At 52.7% G+C, this 19,746-nt stretch overlaps 1 protein-coding gene across 1 annotated transcript in view; it reads right to left on the reverse strand.

Annotated features, from left to right (window-relative positions):
* The window catches only part of LOC133139162 (forkhead box protein J3-like), an 86,448-nt gene extending 67,408 nt beyond the window's left edge, over window positions 1-19,040 (reverse strand). Inside the window, exon 1 of the mRNA XM_061258518.1 lies at window positions 18,720-19,040. Within this exon, the coding sequence (XP_061114502.1) occupies window positions 18,720-19,040 (321 nt within the window). The remainder of the gene's footprint in view (window positions 1-18,719) is intronic.
* Between the last annotated feature and the right edge of the window lie 706 nt (window positions 19,041-19,746).

A 19,746-nucleotide genomic window follows, 5' to 3' on the forward strand; every position in this document is an offset into this window, starting at 1 on the left:
CATAGAGTGAAACCAGCTTCAGTAAGTATTTTCCCCCAGTATACATCCATGGAGTGAAACCAGTGAAACCAGTTCTCCTCCTCAGGGAGAAACCGGCTTCTTCTTCACCAGTCCAGGTCCCTGCGGTGAAACGGGCGTCTGCCTCTCTCAGAGGCCTGTGCGTGGGGAGGGAGCAGTAATGAAGTGGCCCTGCACGTACCGCAGAGAGAGAGCCCGCTGTTTCCACAGAGAGGAGAGCAGGCACGTCGAGGACCCTGCAGAAACAACAACCGCCCCCAACCTCCCCCCTCAAACCCCCCTCAACCTCCCATCCCCCCCCAAACCGCCCCCATCCTCCCCCCTCAAACCCCCCTCAACCTCCCATCCTCCCCCCCCAAACCCCACCCCTCAACCCCCCTCAAACCCCCCTCAACCTCCCATCCCCCCCCAAACCCCACCCCTAAACCCCCCTCAACCTCCCATCCCCTCCCAAACCCCCCCCCTTCCTCCCCCCTCTAACCCCCCTCTCTCTCCCCCTCGTACAGGCAGATTTAATTGAGCCGATTCGGAGGTTAAAGGCGGATTCCAAGGACCCGGGCGCTATTAATAGCAGCCAGAAATTCAACGTCTCCCCGCGAACGCAATCACCGCTGCCGCACTGAGAGGCTGTGCTGGAGCTCCCTCCACGTCTGTGAAGAGATGCGCTTTGTAGTTTAAAGGGGCTCCTCGTCGACGGGGTGCTGTGTGGATACTTAACACTCGCCGTAATGGGATTCAGAAAAAAAAAATATAATAATGAATTACATTTTAAGGAAAAACTGACCTGTTTTTATTTTTTTTCCCTGCCTTTTTTCTTGGCTTTGTGTGTGCAATTACGCTGCTGTGCATTATGGGGGCAGGGAGGGGGTGGAGATGCATTTTCATATGAAAGATAATTAACACATACGGCGCATAGTGCTGATGTGTATATTTAGAACAAGGCTCTGAGAGTTCAGACAGCAAGCAGCTAAAATGGATCAGACTTTTTGTTCCCTTTGTTATTTATGTGTGTGTGTGTGTGTGTGTGTGTGTGTGCGAGTGTGTGTGTGTGCGAGTAAGTGTGAGTGTGTCTTTGTGTGTGTGTGTGTCACACAGTGGCTCCAGTTGCAGGGTGTGTGTGCGTCTAAAAGCGTATAACTATCAAATGATCCTGTACGGTACATTCTCCTCATTAGAAAGTGGGCCCCGTTTAAAGAGGGAGAAGAATCCTCTCTCGTCAGCCTGCCTGTCCCCTCTCCCCAGACGAAGGGCGCTTGCTGATACCGCACTTTTTAACGGCCAGGGAACACGTACATTGGATTTTGCAGAAAAAACCTACTGGTGCTTACGGTAGCTACAAAGGAGATTTAGCTACTTGAGGTAATTACAAAAAACCACAGTGAATGTTTAGTCATTCGGGATGCTTAGTACCTCTGTACGACTGTATGTCTAAACGTAGTTACCCATCGTGAACTCCCGGAAAACAACTGCGGTAATAAGCACATGAAAATGGTTTAAAAAACGAACTACTTCAAGCATCAATCACAGAACGAACAACAGAAGTAAGGACGGCGACATTCACCGCTAACGGCTTGATGGAGATGATCAGTGAAGGTTAACCTGCAAAAAGCAGGACAATCATCTCAAGCTGATAAAAATTTTTTTTTTTAAATTTAAACATAAGAAATTAGTTTCCTTGAAATCTGCATCCTAATATGCCAATGCAGACAGAGAAGAACAGAAGCACAGCAGTCTGTTGTGATCTGATTGGCATTTCCATCAGACTGGTGTTATGTGAAAATCCAGCTCATGGCAGACAGGCCTACGATGGCGTGGGGCTATCCGAGGTGATGACCTCATTTGCCGCGTATGACGGACAGCTCTGTAAAAGCAGTCACACACACACACACACACACAGTCACACACACACACACACAGTCACACACACACACACACACACACACAGTCACACACACACACAGTCACACACAGTCACACACACACACAGTCACACAGTCACACACACACACACACACACACACACAGTCACACACACACACACACACACACACACACACAGTCACACACAGTCACACACACAGTCACACACACAGTCACACACACACACACACACACACACACACACACACACGGTTCCTCTTGTCACTTCAGGGCGCTAATGCGGGCGTCTGCCTCTCTCAGAGGCCTGTGCGTGGGGAGGGAGCAGTAATGAAGTGGCCCTGCACGTACCGCAGAGAGAGAGCCCGCTGTTTCCACAGAGAGGAGAGCAGGCACGTCGAGGACCCTGCAGAAACAACAACCGCCCCCAACCTCCCCCCTCAAACCCCCCTCAACCTCCCATCCCCCCCCAAACCGCCCCCATCCTCCCCCCTCAAACCCCCCTCAACCTCCCATCCTCCCCCCCCAAACCCCACCCCTCAACCCCCCTCAAACCCCCCTCAACCTCCCATCCCCCCCCAAACCCCACCCCTAAACCCCCCTCAACCTCCCATCCCCTCCCAAACCCCCCCCCTTCCTCCCCCCTCTAACCCCCCTCTCTCTCCCCCTCATACAGGCAGATTTAATTGAGCCGATTCGGAGGTTAAAGGCGGATTCCAAGGACCCGGGCGCTATTAATAGCAGCCAGAAATTCAACGTCTCCCCGCGAACGCAATCACCGCTGCCGCACTGAGAGGCTGTGCTGGAGCTCCCTCCACGTCTGTGAAGAGATGCGCTTTGTAGTTTAAAGGGGCTCCTCGTCGACGGGGTGCTGTGTGGATACTTAACACTCGCCGTAATGGGATTCAGAAAAAAAAAATATAATAATGAATTACATTTTAAGGAAAAACTGACCTGTTTTTATTTTTTTTCCCTGCCTTTTTTCTTGGCTTTGTGTGTGCAATTACGCTGCTGTGCATTATGGGGGCAGGGAGGGGGTGGAGATGCATTTTCATATGAAAGATAATTAACACATACGGCGCATAGTGCTGATGTGTATATTTAGAACAAGGCTCTGAGAGTTCAGACAGCAAGCAGCTAAAATGGATCAGACTTTTTGTTCCCTTTGTTATTTATGTGTGTGTGTGTGTGTGTGTGTGTGTGTGCGAGTGTGTGTGTGTGCGAGTAAGTGTGAGTGTGTCTTTGTGTGTGTGTGTGTCACACAGTGGCTCCAGTTGCAGGGTGTGTGTGCGTCTAAAAGCGTATAACTATCAAATGATCCTGTACGGTACATTCTCCTCATTAGAAAGTGGGCCCCGTTTAAAGAGGGAGAAGAATCCTCTCTCGTCAGCCTGCCTGTCCCCTCTCCCCAGACGAAGGGCGCTTGCTGATACCGCACTTTTTAACGGCCAGGGAACACGTACATTGGATTTTGCAGAAAAAACCTACTGGTGCTTACGGTAGCTACAAAGGAGATTTAGCTACTTGAGGTAATTACAAAAAACCACAGTGAATGTTTAGTCATTCGGGATGCTTAGTACCTCTGTACGACTGTATGTCTAAACGTAGTTACCCATCGTGAACTCCCGGAAAACAACTGCGGTAATAAGCACATGAAAATGGTTTAAAAAACGAACTACTTCAAGCATCAATCACAGAACGAACAACAGAAGTAAGGACGGCGACATTCACCGCTAACGGCTTGATGGAGATGATCAGTGAAGGTTAACCTGCAAAAAGCAGGACAATCATCTCAAGCTGATAAAAATTTTTTTTTTTAAATTTAAACATAAGAAATTAGTTTCCTTGAAATCTGCATCCTAATATGCCAATGCAGACAGAGAAGAACAGAAGCACAGCAGTCTGTTGTGATCTGATTGGCATTTCCATCAGACTGGTGTTATGTGAAAATCCAGCTCATGGCAGACAGGCCTACGATGGCGTGGGGCTATCCGAGGTGATGACCTCATTTGCCGCGTATGACGGACAGCTCTGTAAAAGCAGTCACACACACACACACACACACAGTCACACACACACACACACAGTCACACACACACACACACACACACACAGTCACACACACACACAGTCACACACAGTCACACACACACACAGTCACACAGTCACACACACACACACACACACACACACAGTCACACACACACACACACACACACACACACACAGTCACACACAGTCACACACACAGTCACACACACAGTCACACACACACACACACACACACACACACACACACACGGTTCCTCTTGTCACTTCAGGGCGCTAATGAGCAGCGCTGCATAAGCAGCCCAAAGCCCAGCGGAGTCGGCCTCGCATCTGTGGCCATCATTATGCGCTTTGCGTGCGTTTCCTTATGAGGACTCCTCTCCCAGCTATCTCAGCTCTCTCAGCTCTCCCAGCTCTCTCAGCTCTCTCAGCTCTCTCAGCTCTCTCAGCTCTCCCAGCTCTCTCAGCTCTCCCAGCTCTCTCAGCTCTCTTCTCCCAGCTCCCAGCTCCCTGCTACCTGCTACCAGCTCCCAGCCCTCAGCTCCCAGCTACCTGTTCCCAGCCCTCAGCTCCCAGCTACCAGCTCCAGCCCTCAGCTCCCAGCTACCTGCTCCCAGCCCTCAGCTCCCAGCTACCTGCTCCCAGCCCTCAGCTCCCAGCTACCTGCTCCCAGCCCTCAGCTCCCAGCTCCCAGCTACCTGCTCCCAGCTCCCAGCTCAGCCCTCAGCTCCCAGCTCCCAGCTCAGCCCTCAGCTCCCAGCTCAGCCCTCAGCTCCCAGCTCAGCCCTCAGCTCCCAGCTCCCAGCTCAGCCCTCAGCTCCCAGCTCCCAGCTCAGCCCTCAGCTCCCAGCTCCCAGCTCATCTGAGTTCTTCATTTACAATCGTCTGCAATACGCCTGACAGAAACTAAACAATCCAAAGCCCATTTCCCGACACTAGTTGCAGTGCTGTGCTCTCTCGTGCGGGAAAACAACACAATACGACTTAAGGTTCACGTGTGGAATTATAGAAATATGTCCCTTTCTAAAATTCATTTTTGGTGTCCAAAAAACTTTCGTAATGTCTCTCGCAACCGATTGTGCAACTGTATTTTGTAACGTGTACTTCCTGTTTATTGTATTTGTTGTCCTGTTGCATTGTGGTCCTGGAGAAATGCCATTTCGCTCCCCCGACAGGCTCAACACATTGTGGAATGACAATAAAGTTAACGTGAACTCGAACTACACCTCTGGAAGCAATGGTATTAATTTGTTTACTATTAGGAATGCAGGACCGCATTACATGCGCGTTCCGTGCACACGGAGACTCCATTTCCAGGTGAGCCCCTCCCAGCTTGGCTCGTGGGATGGGTACTCCCCCTAAAACTGCCTCAGGAAATATCCACAGGAACACTTTTATTCTCATGAGGAGGGCCCCACCGATTAAAACTAATTCAGATTAATGGTAATGGTTGTTGCCTCGTAAATTATGAAATATTATTCATGTTAATTCATAAAATCATGCCCCATTATTGGAGGGATCGTCCTTTGAGGTTAATAGCTAAAAAGGGCAGTCATATTCATGTTTTAACAATATGTGTGTGTGTGTGTGGGTGGGTGGATGTGTGTATGTGTGTGTGTGTGCGTGCATGGTGGATGTATGTGTGTGCGTGTGCGTGTGCGTGCGTGCGTGGTCTGTGTGTGCGGGTGTGTGTGTGTGTGTGTGTGTGTGTGTGTGTGTGTGTGTGCATGTGTGCGTGCGTCCGTGTGTGCGTGCTCTCTCTGTGTGTGTGGGTGGATGGATGTGTGTGTGTGTGTGCGTGCGTGCGTGCGTGGTCTGTGTGTGTGGGTGTGTGTGTGTGTGTGTGTGTGTGTGTGCATGTGTGCGTGCGTCCGTGCGTGCGTGCTCTCTCTGTGTGTGTGGGTGGATGGATGTGTGTGTGTGTGTGTGTGTGTGTGTGTGTGCGTGCGTGGTCTCTGTGTGTGTGGGTGGATGGATGTGTATTATGAGCCAGTTCAGCAGAAGTCTTCATTCACTGAAGAACAGCTGGGAGCTCACCTGACTGGATGACTATAGATTGCCCCTGGCAGGCATCCGTTTCCCACTCTATCCAGATCAGTCAAACGCTCAGTCTGGCTCGCCTCTCTCCTGGCTTCCCACCGCAGCACCGCATCTACGTCAAAATCTGGCACAGGCTTCCCGCCTCTCCCCGTACACACTACAATACATTTATCTTCTGCAGCAATCTGCCATTCACAGCCAGCCATCATCATCATCTCTGACCTCCCATTGGTGGGACGAGCTGCCAATCACACAGAGCAGCCGCTCACGGCATTCTGTAGTCCCCTGGGGGGCGTCAACAGGGGGGGGGGCGTCCCCCGGATGCCCTGGGCCTGCACCTTCTGCCCTGAAACCGAGAATCAGCCCCGAAACCGTGCACTTGAAACCCAACACCGCACCCCTGCATCAGCCCAGCGGCTGTGGCTCACACAGCCTTTGTGCTAGAAGCAGTGGTACATATCATATTAATAATAATGAAACTGTGGCTATGAATCACAAAAGCGACACCTGGAGAATCGTAAAATGCTCCTCGCCGAGGGCCCGTACGATATAACGCGAGACTAATAAATGGACGAATAAAGGGAGTAACCCTTACCCAACCGACAGTTACAGTTTTTACTGTGGTGTGCAGTCACACACTACTGTCCAAACCAGTTCAACCTGGAGCTCCAAAACGCAAGAGCTGCCAACCAGGCCAAAGGCAAATAAAGTGATTTTAAAGAGAGAGGAGTAACACTGGGCTTTTTCTGCAGGTTGACAGCAGTGCATCTCTGTATGACTTCAGATCGACTGCAGTGTGTGTCTGTATGACTTCAGATCGACTGCAGTGTGTGTCTGTATGACTTCAGATCGACTGCAGTGTGTGTCTGTATGACTTCAGATCGACTGCAGTGTGTCTGTATGACTTCAGATCGACTGCAGTGTGTGTCTGTATGACTTCAGATCGACTGCAGTGTGTGTCTGTATGACTGCAGACTGACTGAAGTGTCTCTGTATGACTGCAGACTGACTGCAGTGTCTCTGTATGAGAGCAGTGTGTCTCTGTATGACTGCAGACTGACTGCAGTGTCTCTGTATGAGAGCAGTGTGTCTCTGTATGACTGCAGACTGACTGCAGTGTCTCGGCATGACTGCAGTGTATCTCTGCATGACTGCGGGCTGACAGCAGTGTGTCTCTGTATGAGAGCAGTGTGTGTCTATATGACTGTGCAGAAGGAGTCCCAGGCATTTTTACAGGGTAGACACGCACCGCATATCCCAGAGAAGAACCTAAACAGCCCTCTTCCCTACTCTTCCCCACACTGACCCTGTACGTTTCCTCACACCTGGCCCTGCCAGCCAGTGAGAACCTGCTGTGAACACTAATTCAGTCCACATGCCGGGGCTGTTCCCTCAACAATCCCCTGGTATAAATAATTGGCACAGAATCTAAGGAATGCATCGCACCAATTGTTTTGAAAAAAAAAAATGTACTTCATGTAACATCAAACCATTCTAATCTCATATCAAACGTCCTGGGACTGACTAACCTCTGGCTTCAGACTAACCTCTAGCTTCAGACTAACCTCTAGCTTCAGACTAACCTCTGGCTTCAGACTAACCTCTAGCTTCAGACTAACCTCTGGCTTCAGACTAACCTCTAGCTTCAGACTAACCTCTAGCTTCAGACTAACCTCTGGCTTCAGACTAACCTCTGGCTTCATTATGGTTCAAGAGTTGACCACGGTCAGACATTACGAAAGCCCTGTTTTAACACCGATATGGTTGACAGTTCTTCACTGAATTACAGCTTTTCTTTAATATAATCAACATATTTACCCAACATTTGCAGGGATTTTAATACTTGAAAAATAATCTAATTCAAATTCTGAGGATGTTGACTGAGCAAGCATTACAATGCAAATAAATTAAAATGCGTAACATGGTCTCCAATCTGTGACAACACTCATAGGCAGTTAGGGGAGATTTTATATAGACCTTATCAGTCAACATCCGACAGACTTAGCAAAGCAGGACAGAGCGGTGACATCTCCCACTCCTCACAGATGGACTATCACAGGCAGACAGCGGGAGAAAGAGGAGATTTTGAGGCCCGCTTGACTTACAGGCCCTGACCCCCACTGCCCAAAAAAACGAGAGACAATTATCGCTCGCCAAATATTCATTTTGGACGTTATAACAGGAGCACGTTTGGCGTGCGTACCGTCCCCAGATGCCAAAGAGACGGCCCTCCTGTGGTCCTGCATCCCCCTCGTATCCGTCAGCGCTCACACACGCACGTCTCTCGCAGGACGTGACTCAGGACCCCGCTGAGCGCAGGGACGGGGGGTGGTGAATGAGCGCGCGCCCAGTCCCTCCAAAAACAACACGCCGAGGAGCAGAGGAGAGAGAGAAGGCCATGGACGACAGGCCGATGGGATGAGAGGAGGAGGAGAAGGAGGAGGAGGAGGAGGAGGAGGCTCCCGATAGCTCAGAAGGATCAAACCGACTACGACGTGAATCAGTGTGGCAACATCCACGCAGCGAGCCCCCAACAACCGCCCAAAAACCGCCCAACACCGCCCAAAAACTGCCCAACACCTCCTAACAACCGCCCAAAAACTGCCCAACACCTCCCAACACCGCCCAACACCGCCCAACACCGCCCAACACCACCCAACACCCGCCCAAAAACCGCCCAACACCGCCCAACAATGCCCAACACTGCCCAACACCGCCAAACACGTATGCGGCATCTTCACTTAATGACAGGGCAATGAAAGACACAGCTCTCTCTGTGAAAGACACAGCCCTGCCTGTGAAAGACAAAGCTCTCTCTGCTACAGACACAGGTCTCTCCGTGAGACATAGTCCTGTCTGTGAAAGACACAGTGCTGCCTGTGAAAGATACAGCACTATCCGTATCAAAGCAAGCCAACCACAGCCCCGCTTTCATCAGCACTTAGCAGCGAACAGGCTACAGCTGGAGTGCAAATATGATCAAACGGGTCCTTGTTTGCCATAGAATTATTTTATTACGTTTTTTAAAAACAGTAGCTATTTGGAGTGTTGCACAGACACGTGAAATGCTTCTTGCCGCTGATCGTTACGAATCCAGGACTACTGAATTATTCAATATCCACTCCAGTTAGAATCTAAATGTTAGTTTAACAGGATAAAAATATCACGGGCTCTGAGAGCACATGCATGTCGGGGAGCCAAGAGCCTCCTGGCAATTTTACACTTTTACACTTCAACCCCTGCAACACCGGCTTAGGCAAGGAGATGAAACGCGGTTGCCTGAGAAAAATATGATCAACAGGATCTTCAGTGAGTTTATTTCAAAAATCATAATCTGCGTTCTGAACTGGGACTCGTGTCCTGAGGCACGGTGGATCTTGCGTGCGTGCGTGCGTGCGTGCGTGCGTGCGTGCCTGTGTGTGTGTGTGTGTGTGTGTGTGTGCGCGTGTCTGTGTGCGTGTGCGTGCCTGTGTGTGTGTGTGTGTGTGTGTGCGTGTGTGTAGGCGTGTGTGTGTGTGTGTGTGTGTAGGCGTGTGTGTGTGTGTGTGTGTGTGTGTGTGTGTGTGTGTCTGTGTGTGTGTGCAGGCGTGCGTGTGCGCGTGCGAGCATGTGCATATTCTCTTATTTGATTATTACTTGAAAAACACATAAATGGCATTACATTACATTACATTATTGGCATTTGGCAGACGCTCTTACCCAGAGCGACGTACAGTTGATTAGACTAAGCAGGAGACAACCCTCCCCTGGAGCAATGCAGGGTTAAGGGCCTCGCTCAAGGGCCCAACGGCTGTGCGGATCTTATTGTGGCTACACCGGGGATTAGAACCACCGACCTTGCGGGCCCCAGTCATGTACCTTAACCACTACGCTACAGGCAGGTTAAACGATCTTGACTCAAATGTTTCTACGGAAGCACACAGTCACTGATTATCAGCTGCTGAACGACAGCTCTGTGGTGAACGTGCGTGCAGGGCGGCCCCCGCGCAGCAGGTATAACTGCGACAGAGAGGACGTGGCAGAGCACCTGTGGGAGGCGGACACGCGAAGTCGGGGAGCGTTGCGCCGCGTGACGTCCAGCGGAGCGGCGACCCCCCGGAGAGGAACGGGCGCTCCCGTGCCGCGGAGGCACTCCAGCCGCGCGGCGTTCGGAGAGGGGAAGCTGTGGAACTTCCCCCTCGATCCTCAGCCCTCAGCCCTCGCCGGCGCGTCTGTTTTCATCCCACCTCAGACGCCAGCTTCTCTCCAGAGCGCCCCGCGCGCGGCTCAAACTTAGTCTGCTATCACGCCGCATCGCTAATGACTCGCACCGCGTCGGGGGGGGGGGAGAGGAGGAACGTACACAGTGCACATCTACCGCATGACGGGCGCTGCCCAGCGCTTGGGCCGCGTTGTCCTGAGGACGCAGGTCAGCCTTCAGGGGGGAGGCCGGGTGGTGCAGTGAATGAGCACAGCGCAGAAAGGGAAATAGCCCAGGTAAAATTGGAGTGACTTCGGCAGAATGTAATTTTCCCCGCTTTTCTTTCCCGCGCGCGGCTGCACACAGGTGAAGAGCCGCCGCAGAACCGTGTCAAAAGAGCACACAGCCGCCATGACAACAACCCTCTGAAGAGCTACATTCAACAACAAACATTAATAGCACTTTTTACCATGTCTCTCACTCCCTCCATCTCTCTCTCTCTCCCTCTCTCCCTCCCTCTCCCTCCCTCTCTCCCTCCCTCTCTCCCTCCCTCTCCCTCCCTCTCTCCCTCCCTCCCTCCCTCCCTCTGTCTGTCTCCCTCCCTCCCTCCCTCCCTCCCTCTCTCTCTCTCTCTCTCTCTCTCTCCAGCTGAAGAGCGTGATTCCTGTTTGAGGCACTCGTGGCGTTTTTGGCAGAGTCAGAGGGGTGTCCCGGTCAGAGTGTTCAAAGTCAAAGTGACAGACAGCCTGCCAGCACACACAGATCAGCCTGACAGCACAGAGATCAGCCAGACAGCACACACAGATCAGCCTGACAGCACAGAGCTCAGCCAGACAGCACAGAGATCAGCCTGCCAGCACAGAGATCAGCCTGACCCAGAGCTTAGCCTGCCAGCACACACAGATCAGCCTGACAGCACAGAGATCAGCCTGACAGCACAGAGATCAGCATGACCCAGAGCTTAGCCTGCCAGCACACACAGATCAGCCTGACAGCACAGAGATCAGCCTGACAGCACAGAGATCAGCATGACCCAGAGCTTAGCCTGCCAGCACACACAGATCAGCCTGACAGCACAGAGATCAGCCTGACAGCACACACAGATCAGCCTGACAGCACAGAGATCAGCATGACCCAGAGATCAGCATGACCCAGAGATCAGCCTGACAGCACACAGAGCTCAGCCTGACAGCACAGAGATCAGCATGACCCAGAGATCAGCCTGACAGCACACACAGATCAGCCTGACAGCACAGAGATCAGCCTGACAGCGATCACAGATCAGCCAGACACCACAGAAATCAGCCGGACGCGGAAATCAGCCTGCCAGCACGCAGAGATCAGCCTCTTAGCCAGACCCAGACCCCTGCCAGCACTGATGGCCCCCTCCAGCTACACGCACGCATGCACGACAGCTGATATTTGGATTTTCTAGCCTGGAAAAGCCTGCTGTTTTGCGGGGGGGTGGTTTCAGGGCAGTGTGTGTAGGAGGGAGCTGGTGACTCAGAGAGGCAGGCAGGGGGGCAGGCAGGGGGGAGCTTTTTGACCTTCACTCAGGAGGCAGAGCTGTTGACCGGCGCATCTACGGCAACAGGGTTCGACACTGGGAAACGGGTTCCAGAGAACTTCCCACCCAAACTATTTCGCCTTTCCTGAATAAGAATGGGGGGGGGGGGGAAACAGGGAAAGTTTGTATTTGTCATGAGAGATAACACTGTTATTTTACAAAACATATAGACTTTAATTTCAGCCGTTTGACCTATGTTCTCACTGAACCCATTTCGGCCAGATGACCTCTGGATAGCGTCAGACTGGTCCGCAGAATGGCAGAATGTTTTGACGCGTTCGCAGCGGTGGGAGAGCAGAGCTGAGCAGCTCAGGAGAGGTGTGCCGCCCGGTGCCCCTGACTGAACCCTGAGGGAACCGCCACAGTCAAAAATAAATACTTTAAAAAGCTGTGAACGCCCAACAGCTCATTAGCATTTATATGAGTATATGTCATATTCCCAGGCCGTGATACGCTGTGAGACAGCCAGGTATCCTCCAGGGAGCTTCACCCATAACCCCCCAGCCCCTCGTTCATAACCACCCCGCCCTCCATTTTGTGCAATAACAATAATTTGTTATTGAGCTGATGCTTTTATCCCAAGCGACTTTTATCCAAAGTTGATTAGACACCCCCCCCCCCCGCAGCAATGCAGGGTTAAGGGCCGCGGCTCAAGTGCCCAACAGCTGCACTGATCTCATCTGGGCTCCACTGGGGACTGAAACACCAACCTTCCAGGACCCAGTCGAGTACCTTAGCCGCTAGGCTACAGGCTGCCGCAGCACCTTAGCACAGGTTTGCGAGCGCGATCGCCCAGCGCAACGTGTCCCAGCACACCGCTGTGACAGGCTGCAGACGGACAGACCCCCTCACCACAGCCAGAGACGACGTGACCGCTTAATCCAAACGACCCCGTTACCCCCTCTCTCCCAGCCCACGCCGCGCACATCCCTTTAGCTCATCCTCCATTAACGCGCCCTGACCTGGATTCCTCCCTCCCTGTGTCGCACACTGTGTGAGTGTGTGTGTGTGAGTGTGTGTGTGTGTGTGTGTGTGTGTGTGTGTGTGAGTGTGTGTGTGTGTGTGTGTGTGAGTGTGTGTGTGTGTGAGTGTGTGTGTGTGTGTGAGTGTGTGTGTGTGTGAGTGTGTGTGTGAGTGTGAGTGTGTGTGTGTGTGTGTGTGTGTGTGTGTGTGTGTGTGTGAGTGAGTGTGTGTGTGTGTGTGTGAGTGTGTGAGTGTGTGTGTGTGTGAGTGTGTGTGTGTGTGTGTGTGTGTGTGTGTGTGTGTGTGTGCGTGAGCTCTGGTCCGCTCAGACGCAGTGAGCGAGTGGCTCTGGCCTGGCCTGCTCTCCTCCGTCACGGGGCACATTATCATACAGAGCAGACGGGCGCGTGCGCTGGGTCGTAAATTCCCACCCCGCCGACTCGCTCTCTGCCTGAGCGGGGAGGGGGAGGCTCTCCGCCTCACCAACACACCCACCCCCACACACCCCTCAACCCATCCTCCTCCTTACCTCACGTCTCCCCCCACCCCCCTCTTACGACAACCTTATCATGCCCCCCCTCTGCCCCCCCATTACGCCCCTACACCTCTACCCCCCCATTACGCCCCTACACCTCTACACACACACACAAAAAAAAGAGAAAACAAACGTACCCAGACAGCATTCCTGAGTGCCGTCTCCCTCCCCACAGCTGATAGCACTCACGGCCGGGGTAATTAATAAGCGCAGCCGCCTTTGATGCAGAACACCTTCGGGGGGGAAACTCAACCGCGCCATCCCAGCTCCGGAGCAGGTAGGCTACACCCGTGATTAAATGTTAACAATTAAACGTTAACCCGTACCGCTCCGCGGTACCGCCGGCCCAGAGCACGGAGCCGCAGCCCAAACACGCGTGCCATTTTCACGGCCCTGTTAGCGAGGACCGGGGTCATTAAAATCGGGACCGGCTACGGAAGCCCCCGCCACAGTCTGTGGACCTCTGGATCAAGCGTGAACGATTTCACTCAGCTTAGAGCTGCCGTTTACACCCCCGATATGATTTCTACATTCTTATTCAAATAATCTCACTCTTCTCATTTTACAATGACTGTATTTATCCACGCGGGAATCGGATTGCAATTCAAGGGGCACGGGAACAAAACTACAATAAATGCTAAAGGCGTTATCCTTGATTTTTTGTTTTATTTTCGGTATGTAAGACTGCTGAAAGTTTGAGCACGGTTTTTAATAGCTATCAGTTCCACATCAGGCCAGGTGCAAGCGGCTGAACAAAACGCTAAGCTTTAAACACTTCCGAGAGGCTGTTTCCAACGGAAATGGGAGTGATCTTTACTACACATTATTGATTACAATGCTATTGTTGCGCACAATAGGGCATTGGGTTAAAACACATTGGAAAACACGTCACGCTAAAGACAAAATGTAAAATACAGTTTTCAACAACCGCTGAAAAGCAGCTAAAGTTGCAAGCAATTAGGCCCAAGCATTAGAGTTGTACACGTGTCTTAAATAAAACATGGGACGGGTTGACATTCAAATTTTGCCGAATTACAAGGTGAGATCATGAAAAAATGAACTGTGATCATGACCGCATGATTATGGAGGCAACAGATTCCCAAGACACTGGGATCCACACTGCAAATGTTGAAAGTTCCTGTCTCCTTACAATCAAAGTCGAAATATTACAATTTGATGCAACTTATGAATATTCATGAGGGGACAAGCCCAAGGACAATACTGTGCCAATGGCTGTTTGGGCACGCCTCCTCATAAATATTCATACACTGCCATAAAGCACCGGAACCAGCCGGAACCTTCTTCAGATGAGAAAAACGAAGGACATTAGGAAATGCCTGGTTCGTCTGTAGACCTGACTGGTCCGTCTGCAGACCTGACTGGTTTGTCAGTAGACCTGACTGGTTTGTCTGTAGACCTGACTGGTTCGTCTGTAGACCTGACTGGTCCGCCTGTAGACCTGACTGGTCCGTCTGTAGACCTGACTGGTTTGTCAGTAGACCTGACTGGTTTGTCTGTAGACTTGACTGGTTCGTCTGTAGACCTGACTGGTTTGTCTGTAGCTCCTGAAGTTGCAGATGTCTTGGCATGGTAGTTACAGACCTGGCCTATCAACCTTGTGTACTTATGATAGATAGGTAGATTTACAGATAGATTTATGTTCATGGTCTTACAACCAATCGGATATAAATTGTACCTTATCTGATTTAGGTTGTTTGTTGTGTGACCTTGATAGGCACCGTTTTGTACGTTGCTTTGGATAAATGCGTCTGCTAAATAAAACGTGATATAATTTCATGTAGATTTGGCCGCACAATGTACTTACCCAAATGTCTGACATTTCCAACTGAGATTCAAACTAGAATATGAATATTTAAAACAGAAATTAAACTTAAACTCAACATATGTTTTCAATTTGTAATCGAGGAGAAGCGATTTGACCACTCATTGCGACGAGGAAGGTGATTCGTCGAGCGATTCGTCTCCATTAATGGGACACTTCTCCGTTAAGCCTGGTGGTAGTATGAAATACGTAAGAAATACACGTGTGGGGGCGCGGATGGTGCAGTGGGGGGGCGGGGGGCGCGGATGGTGCAGTGGGGGGGCGGGGGGCACGGATGGTGCAGTGGGGGGGCGGGGGGCACGGATGGTGCAGTGGGGGGGCGGGGGGCACGGATGGTGCAGTGGGGGGGCGGGGGGCACGGATGGTGCAGTGGGGGGGCGGGGGGCACGGATGGTGCAGTGGGGGGGCGGGGGGCACGGATGGTGCAGTGGGGGGGCGGGGGGCACGGATGGTGCAGTGGGGGGGCGGGGGGCGCGGATGGTGCAGTGGGGGGGCGGGGGGCGCGGATGGTGCAGTGGGGGGGCGGGGGGCACGGATGGTGCAGTGGGTAGCACTGCCGCCTCACAGCAAGGAGGTCCTAGGTTCAAATCCCCGTCGGCCGGGGCGTCCCTGTGTGGAGTTAGCATGTTCTCCCGTGGGTTTCCTCCGGGTACTCCGGTTTCCTCCCACAGTCCAAAGACATGCAGGTTAGGCTGATTGGAGAGTCTAAACCCCCCGTGGGTATGAGTGTGTGAGTGAATGGTGTGTGTGCCACAGAGCCGTCTGCTCCAGCCGAGACCGAGACTGGGGCCGACGCGACGTCTGACAACTCCAGAGAAGCGAGATTGAGTGATTCAGGTTAGCCGCCGTTCTCCGAGAGAGCTTTCAGCGAAATATAAAACGCACAAATCAATTAGGCATGTCAAAGACACAAACGCGGCGGGGCGGAAATAAGCCGGCTTATATCACACACCTTTACCGCAGCTGCTGGAGAGCAATTCAGCTGCGCAACTGTGTCTGAAGGATTAGAGGTGGAATAAAAACCGCTTTTAAGGAACGAGGGCCGGGGGGTGCGTGTGTGTGTGTGTGTGTGCGTGTGTGTGTGTGTGTGCGTGCGTGTGCGTGTGCGTGTGTGCGCGTGTGTGCGTGTGTGTGTGTGCGTGCGTGCGTGTTTGTGCATGCGTGTGAGTGAGAGTGTGTGAGTAAGTGAGTGAGAGTGTGTGAGTGAGTGCGTGTTTGTGTGCGTGCGTGCGTGCGTGCGTGCGTGTGTGCGTGTGCGTGCGCGAGTGAGTGCGCACGTGTGTTCGAGGGTGTGTGTGTGTGTGTTTGAGGGTGTGTGTGTGTTAGAGTGTGTGTGTGTGTGTGTGTGTGTGTGTGTGTGTTTGTGCATGTGTGTGTGTGTGTGTGTGTGTGTGCGTGTTTGTGTGTGAGTGAGTGTGTTTGTGTGAGTGAGTGAGTGAGTGAGTGAGTGAGTGAGTGAGTGAGTGAGTGAGTGAGTGAGTGAGTGAGTGAGTGAGTGAGTGAGTGAGTGAGTGCGCGCGCGCGTGTGTGTTCGAGGGTGTGTGTGTGTGAGTGAGTGAGTGAGTGTGTTTGTGTGTGAGTGAGTGAGTGAGTGAGTGAGTGAGTGAGTGAGTGAGTGAGTGAGTGTGCGCGTGTATGTGTGTGTGTTAGAGTGCGTGTGTGTGTGTGTGTGTGTGTGTTAGAGTGCGTGTGTGTGTGTGTGTGTGTGTTAGAGTGTGTGCGTGTCGCGGAACTCAAGCGGATTAATTAGCCGACAGACGGCAGACTGAACTCGGGAGGGTGACGGCGCGGTCCGTCCTGTCTCCATATGGCCTCTTCCCCCCGACGCCAAAACCACAAAGCAGCAGCGTCGCTTTGAGGAGCGGATCTGACTCCCGCCCCGCAGCGGCCGGAAGCCCGTCTGAGGCCTGTGAACGCGTCCCATTCTCAGGCGAGCGGCCTCCTCTTCCTCTACCCCGCCGAAGGCTCTCCCCCTCACCGTGAGAATACCCAGCAGCCCCTGCGCGCCGCGTCTCGTCAGGAGGAACCCCGCCGCGGCCGCTGACGTCGGCAGAAAGGAGCGCAGGGCGCACGCCGAACGGCGGGAGTCAGCAAGTGCGTCGTGTCTGACTCGGAGGTGACTCCCCTCCTCTTGTCTGACCCGGCAGTGACTCCCCTCCTCTCTACAGGGTGCCCACCGCGGCGGAACAGGACAGGGGGCGAGCGCGTTTTAGACGTTTCGCCAAGGACACCAACAGCCCACATCTGGCGACGATCGAACACCAGGTCACTATTAGGCCGATTCTCTGTCCATCAGCCATTTTTTTCATCTATTACTACAGTCTGTGCAATAGCCTGAGACACGAGAATGTATAGAACAGCTCTATTTGTGTTGTCTTGTGAACCCTAGTGCGCCAACCTCCTTGTAATTCCCTGTATGCGCAAATGAACGTGGCAAATAAACCCAACTGTGATTTCTGACTCTGAAGGGCTCTTTATGGTTTAAGTGTGCATGCTGGCAGGCCACCATACATCTCACACAGCGTCCCTTATCCATTCACCCATCCAAAAACCGATGCAAAACCAGAGAGCGTCATAAAACACACCTGATCTGTGCCGTATTCAAAGTGAGGCCCTCACAACTTTTGGAAGAACAACACAAAGCAAAAGAGAATCCCCGTGAACTGAAGTCCAGTTTATAGTCCGGTGACAGAACATCGATGTGACAGGTGACGTGTGATGGATGTAGCTGGTCGCAGCCACATTTGGTTTATCCTCCGGGCGACTGGAGTGCTTTTATACTTTCTAAAGACAACGACCACATTCCACACCGGCCGACCGTTCCTGAACATTATGCGATTTCAGTCGAGCAAAAAAGGCCTTTAGACAGAACCCAGCAGAAGAGTTGTCTCTCTCGTACACAGAACCCAATAGAAGTTTTCTCTTTCTTACACAGAACCCAATAGAACAGTTGCCTCTCTCTTACACAGAACCCAATAGAACAGTTATCGCCCTGTAACACAGAACCCAATAGAACAGTTCTCACTCTCTTACACAGAACCCAGCAGCGGTTCTCTCTCTCTCTTACACAGAATCCAGTGGAAAAGTTCTCTCTCCCACACAGAACCCAGCAGAAGAGTTCTATCTCTCTTACACATAACCCAATAGAAGTTTTCTATTTCTTACACAGAACCCCACAGAACAGTTCCCCCTCTCCTCCACAGAACCCCACAGAACAGTTCCCCCTCTCCTCCACAGAACCCCAGAGAACAGTTCCCCCTCTCCTCCACAGAACCCCACAGAACAGTTCCCCCTCTCCTCCACAGAACCCCACAGAACAGTTCCCCCTCTCCTCCACAGAACCCCAGAGAACAGTTCCCCCTCTCCTCCACAGAACCCCACAGAACAGTTCCCCCTCTCCTCCACAGAACCCCACAGAACAGTTCCCCCTCTCCTCCACAGAACCCCACAGAACAGTTCCCCCTCTCCTCCACAGAACCCAATAGAACAGTTCCCCCTCTTCTCCACAGAACCCCACAGAACAGTTCCCCCTCTCCTCCACAGAACCCCACAGAACAGTTCCCCCTCTCCTCCACAGAACCCCACAGAACAATTCCCCCTCTCCTCCACAGAACCCCACAGAACAGCGGTCCCAGGGGCCTCTCACCTTCCAGCCGCTGCCCGCCTCCCTGTAGTAGGGGAAGTTGTCGCAGATCCACTGGTAGATCTCGCTGAGGGTCATCTTCTTCTTGGGCGAGCTGTTGATGGCGAAGGTGATGAGGCTGGCGTAGCTGTAGGGCGGCTTGCCGTCCTTGTGCTGCTGCAGCTCCTCCTGGTCCAGCGTGGTGCCGGGGTCCAGCAGGGCGCCCTTCTTGCCCAGGCCCGGCCCGTGGGCCCCGGGCCCGTCGCCCTTCTGGATGGCCGCCCGCATGGTGAGCTGGGGCAGCCAGTCCATGGACGTCAGACTGCTCTCCAGCTCCGACGTCATGCCTGGGGGGCGGGGGGGAGGGAGAGGGGCGCTGCGGAGAGGGGAGAGGGGGGAGGGGGGAGGGAGGAGGGAGGGAGGGGGGGGGCAGCTGAGAGAGGGGGCAAGAGCACGACCTCCCTCAGCTCACAGGCCTACTGCTGCGCGGAGAGGCCCACTGCAGTCTGGAGAGAGGGAGGGAGAGGGAGGGAGAGGGAGAGGGAGAGGGAGAGAGAGAGAGAGAGAGGGAGGGAGGGAGGGTGAGGGAGGAAGAGTGGGAGGGAGGGAGAGAGGGAGAGGGGGAGAGGGAGAGAGGAGAGAAAGGGAGGAAGAGTGGGAGGGAGGGAGGGAGGGAGAGGGAGAGAGGGAGAGAGGTGGGGGAGGGAGAGAGCGAGAGACATAAGTTACCCAAAGGAAAAGGCTTTTCAGTCAACACTGATAGAATAGTTAATCAGAAACAGTAGAAGATTCTGTTTATCATAGATTACTTTTGCCCAGAGACAGTTTTGGGAGGGAGGAGGGGGCGGTCTCACAGGCCTATATGGTTTTCCTCATTTTAATGATTTCTCCCCTGGATGTCTTCCTGCATTCTCACATTCTCTGTTTTCAGACAATCTCAGACGGACTCTTAGCACTCTTTTCATCAGCCTGGAATCTGCTGCAAAGGTCAGCTTCCCGCAGGAAACGCAGATAAGTCACCCTGAGCCCAGCACAAGCGTGGCGGTATGAA

This window comes from Conger conger, chromosome 10, assembly GCF_963514075.1.
Source record: "Conger conger chromosome 10, fConCon1.1, whole genome shotgun sequence".
Classification (NCBI taxonomy): domain Eukaryota; kingdom Metazoa; phylum Chordata; class Actinopteri; order Anguilliformes; family Congridae; genus Conger; species Conger conger.